The sequence below is a fragment of the Trachurus japonicus genome, chromosome 13 (genome assembly GCF_045865225.1).
Source record: "Trachurus japonicus isolate A0001 chromosome 13, Traja_1.0".
In the NCBI taxonomy this organism is placed as follows: domain Eukaryota; kingdom Metazoa; phylum Chordata; class Actinopteri; order Carangiformes; family Carangidae; genus Trachurus; species Trachurus japonicus.
Genome location: NC_140919.1, coordinates 38,593,294 through 38,608,334, shown reverse-complemented (window position 1 = coordinate 38,608,334; position 15,041 = coordinate 38,593,294). Strand labels below are relative to the sequence as shown.

General features: G+C 41.7%; 1 protein-coding gene across 3 annotated transcripts; it reads right to left on the bottom strand.

The window, feature by feature from the left end:
- Positions 1-66: 66 nt before the first annotated feature.
- Positions 67-14,512, bottom strand: tmprss4a (transmembrane serine protease 4a). Of its 3 annotated transcripts, XM_085796470.1 has the most exons (14): positions 14,339-14,512; positions 12,838-12,897; positions 6,022-6,076; positions 5,571-5,714; positions 5,172-5,324; positions 4,951-5,077; positions 4,709-4,828; positions 4,133-4,176; positions 3,615-3,777; positions 3,334-3,500; positions 2,899-2,994; positions 2,631-2,773; positions 2,291-2,443; positions 67-1,367 (listed from the first exon to the last, which is right to left on the bottom strand). In XM_085796470.1, exons 4-14 carry the CDS (start codon positions 5,680-5,682, stop codon positions 1,356-1,358), a joined length of 1,290 nt encoding a protein of 429 aa, XP_085652596.1. In that variant the 5' UTR covers positions 5,683-5,714; positions 6,022-6,076; positions 12,838-12,897; positions 14,339-14,512; the 3' UTR covers positions 67-1,355. The 3 variants fall into 3 exon arrangements, with proteins under 3 accessions (XP_085652596.1, XP_085652595.1, XP_085652594.1); XM_085796469.1 differs by lacking the exon at positions 12,838-12,897 and having other exon boundaries at positions 14,339-14,489; XM_085796468.1 differs by lacking the exons at positions 12,838-12,897; positions 14,339-14,512 and adding an exon at positions 11,318-11,691.
- Between the last annotated feature and the right edge of the window lie 529 nt (positions 14,513-15,041).

Sequence of the window (15,041 nt, the reverse complement as noted above, 5' to 3'; positions counted from 1 at the left end):
GAGAGGTCCAATTTCAAGATCATAAACTTGCAAAGAATATCAAGTCAATTGTTCAATGGCAGAAAAAAAACACCTTTATTATATTTACAAAGTATTTACACGCATGTAAAAATCATACGTACAGTGACATGTTCTCATTCATTTCCATTCATCACACCTAAAAAACATTCCACTCATGTCCAGTGTATACAGTACAGTATGTTACCTATCATCTATCATTTTAAAATCCAGAAGTGCCAATTTATTGTTATTTTGTTTTGGTTTCCATGGAGCAGAGAATGATAAAGATTACAATTGAATGTTTTTTGCTATATTGCAAATGGATGGATTACTTTATAATAAAAAAAAAGAAACAATGTTTATTCTTAGTGCACAGAGTTCACAAATGAACGTACCATACTCCCTGTTTCACTTTTGAATTTTAGGAAGTTAAAATATATCAGCACAAAAAAAAGCATAAACTGATACCATCACCGCCTACGTACTGTATTAGTGTGAGTTTTCTGAAGGCACATGGGATACCTGATTGCACAGAGTAAGTTCAGAGGCACTTGGAACACATGGTAGTTGTTGGTTCTTATTAGATAAGTTATCAATAATATGCACACAGTAAAGTGAATTAACTCTCACTCAACTCTCTAATCGCTCCTGGCGATCATCAAGAAGCAAGTGCACAATCTGTGCTGTAAAAAGGTGCATTTCCCCTTTAATAGGGACATTAAACTTATTGGACTGGACACTTTAACAGTATTCGTTATGTTAACCTGAGGCTTCACACAGACCCCTGTTGGCATTCCTACACTGCAGGTTTCACATTCACCTTTGCTCCATCATACGAGCCCTCGCAACACATTATACATTAAAAAAAAAATCATAGCACTTGGTGATCACATACATTATGTCTGAGCTCTGCCAGTCTGTTTGGGTACAAAAGTCATCACAGTTACAACAGTTTGAACAGTTATTGCTAAAAACATGTTTGTGTGAGCACTGACTGCACTACGAAAGCCCCAGACTGACCAGCAACAGACAGCTACATAAATACACCTGTCCCCTGAGATAAGAACCTGAAATGGCACAAAAACAACACCTGTAATAGCTCTGTATGAAATGTGTGTGAGTCTGTATGTAGGTGTAACTGCTGTGTTTATGCTTATGGCTGCGTTCAGCAACAGTTCATTCGTGTTGCTGTTGAGTTGCATCTACTTCAACTTCCCCTTCCCCCTTCTGTCTCCCCATTTGAGTTAACCGCACCGAAACAAAACTAAACAAAACCAAAACTTTTTAGTTCCACAGTCCGTCTGAGGTTTTCTGGACTGGATGCATGTGACCGCGGCTCGTCGCGGTGGAGGACCTCAGGGGTTTTTCTGTAAGAGAGAGAAAACCAGTCAGTTTGGAAAACCAGTCTGTCGGAATTAAAGGGATAGTTCAACATTTTGGCAAATTGGCCCATATGGCATAATTGCCATAATCCCTATAGACCTTTTCAGAGAGTATAAACAAAGACAGGTGTGGCTCATTAGAAAACGCTCTGGTACACTAAATGGAATGGAGCCTTAATTAGTATCCTTGGTAACACCTGTTTTATACTCTCTGAAAAGGTCTATAGTCTTAGGAGAAGGTTTGTTACATTTGTCGGTGCAAACTTTTTTTAGAACGGCGGAGCAGAGCCGCAAGCTGCTCAGAGCTACGCTACGGAGGCTCATGGGATTTCTTGGTTTCCCTCATCAAACTCATCAAATACACAATCCAACAACTCCAAAACAGGCAGTTTTTTGGCAAGCAGTCTCTGCAATTGCCTCAAAAACAACTCTGTCTCACAACGTTCACATAGCGTTGTGAATGTGCAGGTCACAACTTGTCCACAAGAGCGTTTTGGAGTTGTTTAATTGTGTATTTGATGAGTTTGATGAGGGAAACCAAGAAATTCCATCAGCCTCCGTAGCGTAGCTCTGAGCAGCTCGTGGCTCTGCTGCGCCATTCTAAAAATAGGTTGCACAGACAATTAAAGGTAATGAACCTACTCCTAAAACTATAGGGATTATGGCAATAGGCCAATTTGCCCCCATTGTTTGGGGACTACGGATTAAATTTAGCAGCAGTGCTAAGTCTGGTGTGTCATTGATATGCACAGTCCCGTCTAAATAAACAAATAAAAGACAAAAATTTGAGTGAAATTTTGAACTATCCCTTTAAGAATCTACACCCGAAAAATTATTATAGCTGAAAGTTAGGTGGACAAAGCAAGTAAGATGACCTCATTAACATAGAGCAGCATTTTATTCAGTACCTCAATGACTGTATAAATCCAGTTGAGCATCTCTTCCACGTTGCAGTAGACACCCGGCTTCCTCTGCCGGGCACAGCCAATACCCCAACTCACCACCCCTGCCAGATTCCATTTAGAGGAACTGAGGCGCACCAGAGGACCCCCACTGTCCCCCTAGGATTTATAAGATCACAGTAATATAACATATGATATAAGATAACAGGAACAGGCCTATAGTGGTACGATTTGACATGGATTCAGTTCAAAAGGTAACACAGTATACACACGGTTATTACATTACAAATACCCATATCAGATATTCCTCTTTTATGTATTGATTGTAACTGGAATCAATGGTTACCTGGCAAGCGTCTACTTTCCCTTCCATGAAACCTGCACAGATCATCTGTTGGGTAACGGAATTGCCATACACTGTGGGACTGGAACACACAGACCGGGCTATCAGAGGGACGTTGGCCTTTTGAAGTGAGGGGGAAACCTTACCTGATGACACAACAGTACAAAACATCATTTGAGTGACAGCGGTAACTACAAAGAACCAGTCTTTTTTTCTTGTTCATTTGGTGTTGTGATCAATAATGATAAGAGGTAGTGTTTTGGTTCCTCACCATTTTCCTCCAGGTATCCCCAGCCGCTCACAACCATGGAGTCGTTAGCAACGAGGCCAAAGTCTTTAGGAGGTAGACAAACCGGCCTGCGCGTCTCTATAGGACAAGGGTAGTTCTTTCATTATGCAAGTTTGAGCCTTTTAGGTTTTTATTATTTACTCACTCTCATAGTGAGAGTGTTATTGTAATGCACAGTTAAAGTTAGAAAGAGAGTACAGTGATTGACTGTGGCCTGTGGCGAGGAGCTTGCTGTTTGCCATATGCTCCACAAGAGGGCAATACAGCTAAGCCTTCTGTGTGTTCTTATGTGATGTTACGGCAACTGTTAAAGTTGAAATTCAGCCAAGGTCAGTTAAACAGTAAACTAATGACTACGGGTGAAGTGCAGTGATTTTTGTTGGTGTGTTTTTATGACGTATTAAATCCAGCTCTGACCTCCTACTGTGATTGGGCTGCTGAGTCTCATCAGCGCTATGTCGTAGTCGTTCCGTGCCGGGTTGTAGTCTCCGTTCATTATGATTCGGTCCACGTAGGAACCTCCTGCCGTGCCCATGTACGTCCGGCCTGACACCACTCTCCAGCGACTCAGCTCCGCTTTGCCACTGCGTAGAGGAAGTTCACAAGAAGGAAGTGTGAGCTAAGATTTTATGTAGATGTAAAACTACAGTGGAAACCCACTGAAGATGTGTGTGTGTGTGTGTGGAAGCTGTACTGACCCTGAAAAGCAGTGGGCAGCAGTGACCACCCAACGCGGTGACACCAGTGACCCTCCACATGTGTGCTGGCCATGCTGCTGCAGGCTGACCTGCCAGGGCAAGTCCTCAATGGGAGCAACTGTTCCCCCGACGATACGGTCATCACGGCCCACCATTCCACAGTCTGACAAAAAAAGAAAAAAAAAACTTTATTTATTACTTAGATTTATTGTCTGTCTTTACTAATTAATCAATCCAGACCACTCTAGTCAAAGAGTAAAGGTCAGGGTCGGCTTAGTTTCTTTTTCTCTTGAACACAGTCGCATTTTTGATTTATCAAGTGTTTATCGTGTGTTGCTAAGTAATAGTCATGCTCCTTACTCTGGACATGTATGGGCCTGTTAGGGTGAAACTAGTGACACAATCATGTCCTCCCCCACCCACCACCCGTGAAGCCCACTCTGCTTTGTCGAAAGTGTAAAAAACTGAAAACAAGAGTAGTTGCTTGTCTAAAAAGAAAAAAGAAAACTGAAACCCACCTGAACAGGACAAAGATATCACAGACTGGGATTTGCAGGCATTGCTGTTGGCAGAGGAGCAAAAACAAGTTTGACATGAGGTTCACAATTAGTCAAACTGACAAAACACACAAGTAAACATTGTCTTGACCTAAATTCACCTCTCTATTGAACTTTGTCTCTTTCTGTTTGAGCGAAACACCTGCTGGCCTTGTTCACTCTCATGGGAGATGCAACAGAGGGAACAACAACTGTGGGATTTTATACGTTTTAGGAACAGAAACCTTGTGAACAGAACTCGTGTCCCTGTGCAAAGGACATTTGAGGGAGAATTAAAAACCAGAGAGCAAAAGTTTTAAAAAAAAAGGGGAAGCGAGCCAACATTAAGATGCATTTTTATTATGCATCAGGTTTATGTAGAAAAGTCAACAGCTTTGTGCTTTATCTGTCCGAGGCTGACAGCTGTCGCTCTACGACAATAGTTACAATAGTTTTTTTGATACCTCAGATCTACTGTATACAGCAGTGGCAGATAATGTAGTGATGAGTCATGATGTACAGTACAAAGCTTTTAGATTTTCCATTTGCCTTCCTCACCGGTCAGCAGTAGCCACATGTATGGGTGTTTTCCCAGTGCCAGGATTGATGGCAGTGAATGGTCCAGTTGCCAGAGAGGACGTTAAACCCCTCACCGCGACACTGCTGCTACTGGGTTTACTGTTGACACAGAAGGAGGAGAGGCTTGATATCAGGTCAAAGAACCCATTCATTAAATTTGCAACACAATAATACGATTACACGACATCTTTTATATTCATCCCCGGTGGGTGTTGACTTACTTTGTGTATCCCAGTTGTTTGCATGCCGTCTGTGTGTGCTGCTCGGTCCAGTCGTCGCTGCACACACTCCTCCAACCCGAGCCAGGACTGTGCACCTGCAGGATGCGCTTAGGTGATATGAGACGCACTGGAGGGAGGAACGGCACAAAGATGTCATTTTTCAAGCTTTCTTTTGTGTGTCTGCGATGACAAAGCAAGACAGAGTCCGGTGTTTGTTTTACCTGGAAAGGTAGTGTTGACCTTAAAGCTTGATAGACAAGTAGCTTCATCCTCTGCTCCTGCACAGTCAGCTTTCCCATCACAGGCCTTTCCTATCGGGATGAACTTGACTGAGCTCGTACAGAAGAAGTATTTCCTCTCAATTAACTGCTTAACTGGATGGCAAAGGGGATGGGGTGGGTGGCACATTGGAATAAATGGACAGAACACAGGTTAGATGATTGCTTGGATAATTTCAATGATATGAATCCAGTCATTATTTTTAATTCATGTATCTCTTGTGTCCATGCAACCAAGTCAGACAGAAATATGAAGGTGTGGCCAGTCTGGCACGGCATCCTGCGGTGTTTGTGTGTGTGTGCCTTTGGAGAAAAGAACAACTGCCAGTAACTGTGACTCACTGAAATAGGCTGCAGTGACCAGTATGCCCAGTAGCACTATAACTATCAGGACAGTAATCAGCACTCTCTTCCTCTTAGCCGCCTTGTCCGTCTTTGGCTTTGGAGCCGTCATGGGCTTTCTGCGGCGGCCAGGCTGTGGAACAACTGGAGGAAGGAAGAGAAGGTAGAGAAATCAGAGCATTAGGGAAAGTGAGACAAGTGAAGCAATAATAGAAACGTGTGATGAAACAAAAAAAAAAAACAGAAACCGCAAAAGCAAATGAAGGCAGGACGAAAGGAGAAAATTAGTCAAGGGGAAAAAGGCGGTACATTCTAAATGTGCTGCAGGTTCTTAGTACTGTCCCACACTGGAGTTTCCAGGTTTTTAACAAAGATATTCACAGAACTGCCCCCATCTACACATAAATATATTGTTTATTAACATAAAACCAACAAACAGCTGACATCTTACCTTCCTGCCTGGGATTCAACGGTCTAGTGCTTTCCTGTGGCACCTGGGCAATCGTCTGAGGAAAGAATAACAAAGGTGCGTAAGACAAGGGGTAAGGTGAGCACAGGTGTCGAAACAACAGTGTATAGGCTACATGGCATGGCCTGAGAGGAAATATATGGTATATGTGTGCGTGTGTGTCTGGGAGGAGGTGTCTAGGTTTGTGCTTGTGTAATTTTGAGTGGAAGTTTCCATGTAACTACCTTAACTTCCATGTGTTTATTTCAAGGTGATTCAAATATATGTGAACATGATTTGCATATACGTGTCCAAAGATGCTACAGTATGGCCATGTGTGAAACAGGTGTCTAATATAATAGAGCTGGAGCCACAAAGGATTACCAATTATGCACACATGGACATAGTGTGGCACTAAAAGATGTCACGTTACACCCACGTGCCCCACCCAGTACCACTCCATACGCTGCAGGCAGTTCCCACTATCTGCTTTTGCACACACTGGTGCATGAAAACGACTGAATGTACAGGATAGTGGGGCGTAGTGTGGTGGGGTCCACTGGGACCCAGCGAGACTGACATTTTTAATGATATTGTGGAGACAGAACACATAATATTGCAGGGCGGTAGCTTATAGACAGGTGTGCCGCCCTTAAGCCACGCACGCACGTATTCAAGAGCAGGATATCAACTGTATTCCAGTTGCATAATCGCATCACTGTGGTCTGTATTGTTTATGTTGGGTGTACGTGATGTTTCTGAGCAAATGCTGGCAGTTATTCCGTCAGCTCAGGCTGCGAGATGAAAACCAAAAAGTGTTGCTATCGCTACAGGACATAGAGCTCTATATGTGACCAGCTGAGTAATTTGTAGTGTAGTTTCCCTTCTCAAATGACTTTTACTTGAAAAATGAAACTGAATCCTGAAGGGGTATAATTCTCTAACATTGTAAAAGGGGGGAGTACCATCAGAAAAAGGCTACATAGTGTTCTGTACAACAGAAAAAAAAAGAAATAGGCATGTTTTTTGACATTAGCCTATTATTTCAGCCAATGACAGTGGGCTCTTTCAACAGGCCGAGGCTTATGCCTATACCCTGGGTTAGTCGGTCTAGTCTAGGAAACATTTGCATGTTTTTCAATAGTGTGTGGCCGTCGTATACATCAGTGGTGACCTGCAGCAAGGTTAAGGAATTGTGAATCATTAACCCTATAAAATAATTTATCTTGACAAGCTTTTGATTTTTGATTTTTTTTGAAGCGAACAAATCAAAAGTCCAAAACCCAATAAATAGAGCTGGGTTTTGGACTTCTGATACAGAACAAAACATCTGAAAAATGTCTGCCTGGTTGAGAATGAATGTCAAAATAGCCTGTCACTGCAATGGCACAACTTCTGTGACATTATAGCCTGCAGTCACTACACTTTGTGCTGTCTCTACTGTTGTGGACATGGATGTATTATATGGTTGTGGAGCATGCACGCGCACAGTCTGATTAGGCGTGTTGAGGAAGATCAATCAGACAACGCGTTTACATGCACTCCAGTTATAGTCGGATTAAAGCAATAATTCGTTTTTTTAAACATGTAAACGTAGGCTAGTAAAATCAAAACAACTGTTCAGTTTTTTTTTTTACATTTAAGTTTAAAACGTGCGAACTCTGTGCTGGTTAACTTACTTTTCAGTCACGTTATCTTGTCGTGGAGGGAGAGTTAGTTAGTTTCACGTGGGTCGTTTTATTCACTCTTACCGAAAGGTTGGGATCCGTCTAATCAGTGGAGCGACGAATCATGCAGCAGCAGGACCCTTTTACAGGGTTTTACAGCAGGACCAGCAGGACATGATGCTGGTTTCGTGCTCGCAGCGGAGGCCTGAACGTGGCGTGGACGGACTAACGTTACTGCCAGAACAGTAAGTTGAAACACTAGCTTCCTGGTTGCAAGGTAGGCTAACTCAAATGCTGTGTGTCTTCTAGCTGGCCGGCCTGTCAGAAATGACCAGGTAGACTGGGAGGCTCAGTTAGCCGCCGGACTAGCTAAACCTACTCTGTTCATGTAGCCTACCTGTCACAGGTGTTACCGGTGTTGCTCCGCCATGTTTTTTGACCACTGTAGAGTTTGACTGTTGCAGTACAGTAACAGTAGTGCAGTAGTAGCCTACAGTAGTGTACAGCAAGTGGGTTTTTAAAAGTTTGTCATTGAAAAAACTGCGTCTGCTACAGCCAGAAATTACACGTTGGAAGTGGTGAGAACGAACCAAGACACCAAATCAGTAAGGTTGCAGGTCACACGGTTAAACAGTGAGCTGAAGGCTGAAACTCATTGTAAAGATCAGAAATGCCAGTTCAGGTGATGATTTTCCACTATTTTATTCAGTGTATAAATAAATATGTAGGCCTAGTGGAGAAGCTAAAGCGTCTTTTTCAGTTTGATATGCATTTTCTTCCTATCTTGAAAAGGCCTGGGCAATGAGAAGAAGAGCTATGTGAATGTTGTTAGCAGTCTTGTTTATGTATGCCAACCACAGTCTATGGTGCCAACAGGAAGGACTGTCTAGTTTCTTGTGATGTTCTTAGCAAATGTGTCTTGGGCCACAGTGGCATGACGTAAAAATAAAAAATATTCATTAATTCATATAGCCTAATGGTAGTTTAATGCAGTTTGACTTCTTGAACTGGTGATCAATTGGTCTAGTATACTGATATGATAGCATGATATTTTCTTGCTCTACCACTTATTAATGTATTATCCTTTTGGGGTGAATTTTGGGATGTGAGCTACAGTATGAAGGTACAGTGTTGCCAGGTTAAACTGGGCCACATTTCTGTCCTGAATTTGGTCACATTTCACAAATTTCTGTTCCACAAACAGGATTCTGGTTATGAATCACCGCGGCCTCTACAGTACATTCACGTCACCACATTTCGAAATTGTGCTCATTTTGAAATGGTCCTGAAATTATTCAATCCAAACCTACTTCTTGGTGCACAAAGAGAGGTGCTATTTGCTGTGGCACTTTTCCATGTTACTCTAAGTGCATCTTTTAAAGCTGACAAAAGGACACTGTGGCATATGCGCTTTCATTCATGGAGAGTAGCCTACACAGCTCATCCTGTTGTGTTATAGCTGCTCAGTATCATATTCGTATGGCTGCTAACCAGGCTGTTTGCAGGACGCAGCCTGTGGTGTATAGTTACAGACAGTTTGAGGAGCCTGTTTGTCTACCTGCTGTTCTGCTTTTGTCTTGTCCTCACAGCTTGGCAGTCCTTTTCTGAACTATAAACATACTAAATATAGACTTGGATGATACTTTCGTTAAAGAAAAAAAAACTGAAGTAGAATAGTTGATGACAAAGTGAGGAATTACCACAGGCCATAGTTTAACATAGGCCTAACAACAGCTGAACAACTGAGGACACTACTGTTCTCTACTTCTCACTTCTGGTTATTAGGAAAATCCCCCCATTTGCATTGCATCTAGCTTTGCTTTCGTCAAAGGAGGTGGACAAATTCAACTTTGATGCAACAGTGGTGAAAATGATGGTCGCTCTTGTCAAACATTAGAAACAAGCACAAGGCAAGAATGTAGTTGGGCAGGTTTTTGTCTTTTTAAAGGAAGCTAATATGATCCTGTCATAAATCAGCTATGTTGGCTTTATTTTGTTTTGCTGAGGAGCCTTTGAACTGCATACGTCAGAGATCCAGACATTTTCTTCTTTACGTGCTGTCACCCAATCATTCCCATGGAAATAAGGAATGTTTCACTTGTGTGAATCAAGCCTTGCAGCACTATTGCGTGTAACGTGAGACTCGTACTCACCAATAGCAAAGTTTCAAACAATCAGTTAATGGCTATATACTTTCCCCTTTATGTAATGGGATGTAAGTTGATTCTCACCCTCCCTCTTCTTAATGCCCTGAAAAGTATGACTTTTTATCTTTTTATATTTTTTGTAGGTTACACAAAGTTTCTATCCTGGAAATATGTCCTTATATATTCCACTAAATATAAAAGATTTAGCACATTTTCACACATATACATGAAACTCTCTCTTTTACCCACATGCTTACAACCTGCGTAATTGTACACAAAGTTTCATTTAATGTATGGATCCTAAGATATCAGTCTGTAATGAGTATAATAGTGATCCCTATATTTTAAATAGGTTATTTGAATGTAAGCTAGTGGCTCATAAACAGACAGAGGTGAAAACTAGGTCAGTATCAATTGATGTAGGCTATCTAGTGATGAATAAGCAAGATGAATGAGAGCACACATAAAGTGGGAGGTCGATTCAACCTGCTAAACCACAAATTCAGTTTAAAGAAAATCCTGTTGCCATGAGTCGACAAAAACATCCCTAGAAATACAGACTCTGTTTTGATCTGTCTGTGTCATATAATGACACAGGACTATTACGCCTGCTGGGAAAATATGAATGTCGTTGGTACAATGACTAACATGAACCACTTTACGCAGAGCTGTGTTTCAAAATAACCAGATAACAGTAAGATAGGTTTTATCACGTCAGGCATCTTGTATTTTCTCGAACAGCTAATCTGATAAACCGGACTTCTTCTTTTTCTTGGTCTTTTTTTTTTAAACGGACTCACACGAAGTAAACCAAGTCTAGTGGGAACTGCTCCAGCACCAGTAATAAAGCACAACTGGGTCAGTCTTACAAATACAAGGTCTGACATGGTAAACCTTTTGTTGAAACGTGCCGTTGCCCTGGCTTCTTCTCACAGCTTTGTTGGATTAAGTTCCTCTCAACTGAAATATACACAAAAGGGCTTTCAAGAAACCACCCGTGACATGAAGGATGAGCCGTAATCTAAGGTGGAGATCGAGACCAGTGCTGTCCACATGATGTTTTAGATCTCCAGAGGCGCAACCAAGCATGTGAGCATTTCTGTAAGCAAACGTGCACACTAGAGTCAGTGTGGCAGGCAGCATATTGAACATGTTCCAAGAGCATCATGAAGCACAACCCACAGGTGAAGCAAACTCCAAGCAATAACCGCATAAAACAGATAAGTACCTGCAGGGTCATTATGAAACTAAATAAATCTTACCTGCACCTGAAGCTACTACTGGTCACCTAACTATAAGGCAGCGGACAGCATTTCCAACAAGCAAAACATAGCCACAGCTTTGCCCCAGTTCATCGCAGAAACTGGTCGAGCCTTTTGCATGGCAGTATGTCACTGAGATTTCTATGGCAACCATATTCAAATGACCTCTCCAGTGGGTTATCTCCCTGATATTCATGTTGGTTCTTCTTCCTGTTGCACTCACCCACATGATGTAGTTGTCCTTCTCTGTAAGGCCCAGATGCACCTCATCTGACAGGCAGCACAGAGTAAACACTGGCCTCCCTCCCTGGAGGTGGTGCTTGCCAGAAACCCACCGTCCCTGTGTCTGTCCTTCGTTGTTTTCCTTTCAACTGCCTGCTCCACTGGCTTTACCTACAAAACCTAGTTTGATTCAGCTCCTCTCTCTTTTGCACTCTCTCTCTCTCTCTCCCCCTTTCTTTCTATGGCAGTGTAACTGAATCTGGCTTGAAGGATGTCTCACTGACCCCACTAAAACTCGAAGGCTGTAAAAAAAAGAAAAAGAAAAGAGTGCACCGCAGATAGCGCTGGCTGCTTTAGAATGACCAAGCCCTGCTGACAAAACAAAACAAAACTCAAGTATTCCAGGTAACCTGACACCTGAACCCTCCTCTTTCTCTCTCTCTCTTCACGCACTCACTCCCTCTCTCTTCCCTAACTTTTGCCCCTCCCACTCCAAACTTTTTAAACCTTTTGGACGTGAAGGCAGTCTCATATTTACCTCCGTTTTGTGGCCGTATTTTGTTTCTTTCCTCTACGCTTATTCTACAGTCTACCCCTTATTGTGCCTATTTTGCATGTGAACACACACCTGGAAAGATACAAATACATGCAAAAACTCCATTAACTTAATATCGGTGCATGTATACGTGCAGCCAGTATTATGCCTTGAGGCTCAGGTGCGCCTCCTCACCTTGGTTGTTTTGGCAGTGACACGTCAGTCACCATCAGTCAGGAGTTTTTGTCTGACAAGCAAATTGTGACTCATGCCTGTTGTATGGCATAAGCGCAAGAGGAATGTGACCTAATATTCAGTTCCTCACAAAAACTTACAGTCATATTAGCAGCTGTTGTACTTTGAGTTTAAAGAGGAGTTATGTAAGATTTTGCTACATTAACAACGTGTTTGAATAACGTTATAAAATAATGTAATCCACCGCTCCATCGGTTGCTTTCTCGCTGGCTGTATTGAAAACCAATGCACTTGGCCAAGAGGAGGGTTAGCAAAACAGCGGAAAAGTGACCGGCTTGCATAGTTCCCCTATAATACTAAATGATGTTTAGTAAGAATAATTCTGGCATGATAACAGTTGTTATTTAGAACTAGACACCAAGAATGGCTGAAGCTGATGAGATTGTAATAACCTTTATAGGTATTTCAGAATCAGAAATACTAATACCCTGAAGGAAATTGTCATGTTGCAGTGCTCCGTTCCACATGTACAGATACAGTACCTCCCATGTGAGAATTACAAAAAAGCGCTAAAACAATTGGACTGATTTGTTTGACATGAGAATTGTGCTTAATTGAAAGTCACACTATATCCTGTGGAGTAAATGAATGTGTGAATCAGATTTCATGGCAAGTCATGTAGAGACATTTTACTAAACATGCTCATCATGATGATAGTGCAGGAGTTCATTGATCAATCCATCAATGAAAAGGGAATCACACATCTTAAATCTATACTGTCTGTTACTTACTGTGAAACGTGCAAGAATGCAGCAGCTGTAGACACACCTGCTTCAATAAGGTCACTGTGTCTGTTAAAGAAAACAAGAACATTTTGTTACATCACCAGTTGTTAGTATCTGTTAGGTAACCAGTAGAATTCCATATAGCACCAGACTTCTGCTCAATGCTTTTGAAGTGTTCAATTTCCCTCTCACTGAGCACTCTGGTCACTAGGTCACTGCCTGTCCAAATGAAGCCACTGTGAATGTTACGGGACACTGAGCACGGTTAGCTGAGGTTGGGGTAAGGGGGGGGGCTTGATCTCGAGTGTGACGGGAAAAAAAGGCAAGACGGAGAAAAGGTTGGCTGAAGAGAAAAAGCCATTGTTACAAACAGAAGGGGAGCTTAAAGCTTATTCCCAACCTTTCATCACTTAGTCCACGTGGTCTATGAAGTTAATCGTCTCAGAGTATTAAATATGAAAATGAATAGATTATTGATAGACAGATGTATAAATGTTGATACAGTATGGTCGGGAGGCGCGTATGCATACAGGGCCGATAATCCCAGACAAAACCTTTTGTACACCCATGTACGACTCCAGACTTTTATTGTTCTGCCAAGTCAAACTGGTTTATTTTGCCTTTTTTCCCCAGCACTCACAGACAGACAACTGAACACACAGTCCACATCAGACAGATTAAATTAATTATCCTTCTTCTTTGTCAATAACTGAACACAATGGTTGCTGCTACAGCCTGTTGGTTCTTTTGAAACTGGGTGCATGACGGTAAAGCTCAAGGACAACCAAACAGACTTCTGACTTCCTGAATGGCATATAGTCAATGTTGTTTACACATTAACAGAATACTACAGGGCTGTTGCTGAAATATTTGTATTCACAAGTGTGTTAAATTACTTTTAAAACGTATTCCCGTAAAGTCTGTTTAGATTATATTAAAAAAGTTGATAATTTTAATTTCCTCTCTCTTTCAAACAGTATAGGAGCTAGTTGAAATTCAATGCAAATCTTGGAAGCAGACTGTACAGCATGACCCATGATCACACTGAAGCATTTCCTTTATAATTTGATGGCAAGCCTAGTTTCGGCAAGCAAAAGTAAACATGGACATTTCAAACATCTATCATTGGAACACAACTCTCACCCCTTCCTTGTAAAACAGCTAGCTTTAACTTAATTTATTCCCTAAACACGAATTCAACACTGAACATTTCTACTCAAGAACCATTGGCACAAAGGTTTAAAAAAGATATGTGGAATGACACAGATTTAAAATGCAAAAGGCATTGTGTGTCCTTATCAGACATGCTTACAGGAAGGTGGGGTGTTTACTAAAGGCAGTTCTTTTCTAAATCGGCAGAGTATTAAAAAACACAGCTCATATAGAAACCCTCTACTGCTAATACAATGTGCCATTTGTGCTGTTATTATGAAACATACAAATACACTGGGTATTAAGGAGTTACACATGCAAACATCACAGCTCACACCACTATACTCTTTCTCACCTGTGAAGCAGCTGTAACTTCTTACCAGAAGAGCAGACTGGTGGTGAAAATGGTATTCCTAGTGACTGAAGTTCAGCATCTCTCCCTGTGGAGTTTTTCAGCCAACTTTTAGTGTTTCAACAGGGACCACCCTCTGCCCTGCACTTTCATGGCAAACAACTTATCTGCGTCCCTCTCTCTCTCTTTCCCTGCCGCTCTCCCATTCACAGCACAAAACACATGCACTACCTCAATTTACCACCAAAGCAATTACACCACCACCACCACCACCTCACATAGGTGTGGATTATGTGGTACTTCATGTGGAGTTTACAGTAAGAGGCATAAGGGGAAGTGTGGTTTGAAAAATAAACAGGTTAATTATTAACACCTTCACATGTCATGTTCCCTGGACTCTAAACAACTTGGGAGGTGAATGACATTTTCAGATTTTCTGAATATAGGACGAAGGGGATGGAAGGGAAAGCAAACAAGATTAAAACTGGATTTAAAAAATAATCCTCAAGTCCTTCAATTACATCTATTATGATCCAAATTTGTCTTCTTATTATATATTCCAAAAAATGTTAGAACCTCTTCAGACTGTGCATGATCTAGAAACAAACAGAGTCCCAGAGATGTGACACATAACACAATATTCCATGCAAAACAACATGCTGTCACGTACTCCACCTGACCAACCTGAAATGAATGGGTGGACAGT

Excerpts from the sequence above, each read along its gene's own strand:
- tmprss4a (XM_085796468.1), bottom strand. Across the intron at positions 5,325-5,570 it reads GGTCACTGCAGCCTATTTCA|TTAAGCAGTTAATTGAGAGG; the intron begins GTGAGTCACAGT and ends TTTGCCATCCAG. Across the intron at positions 3,778-4,132 it reads GATATCTTTGTCCTGTTCAG|ACTGTGGAATGGTGGGCCGT; the intron begins GTGGGTTTCAGT and ends TTTTTTTGTCAG.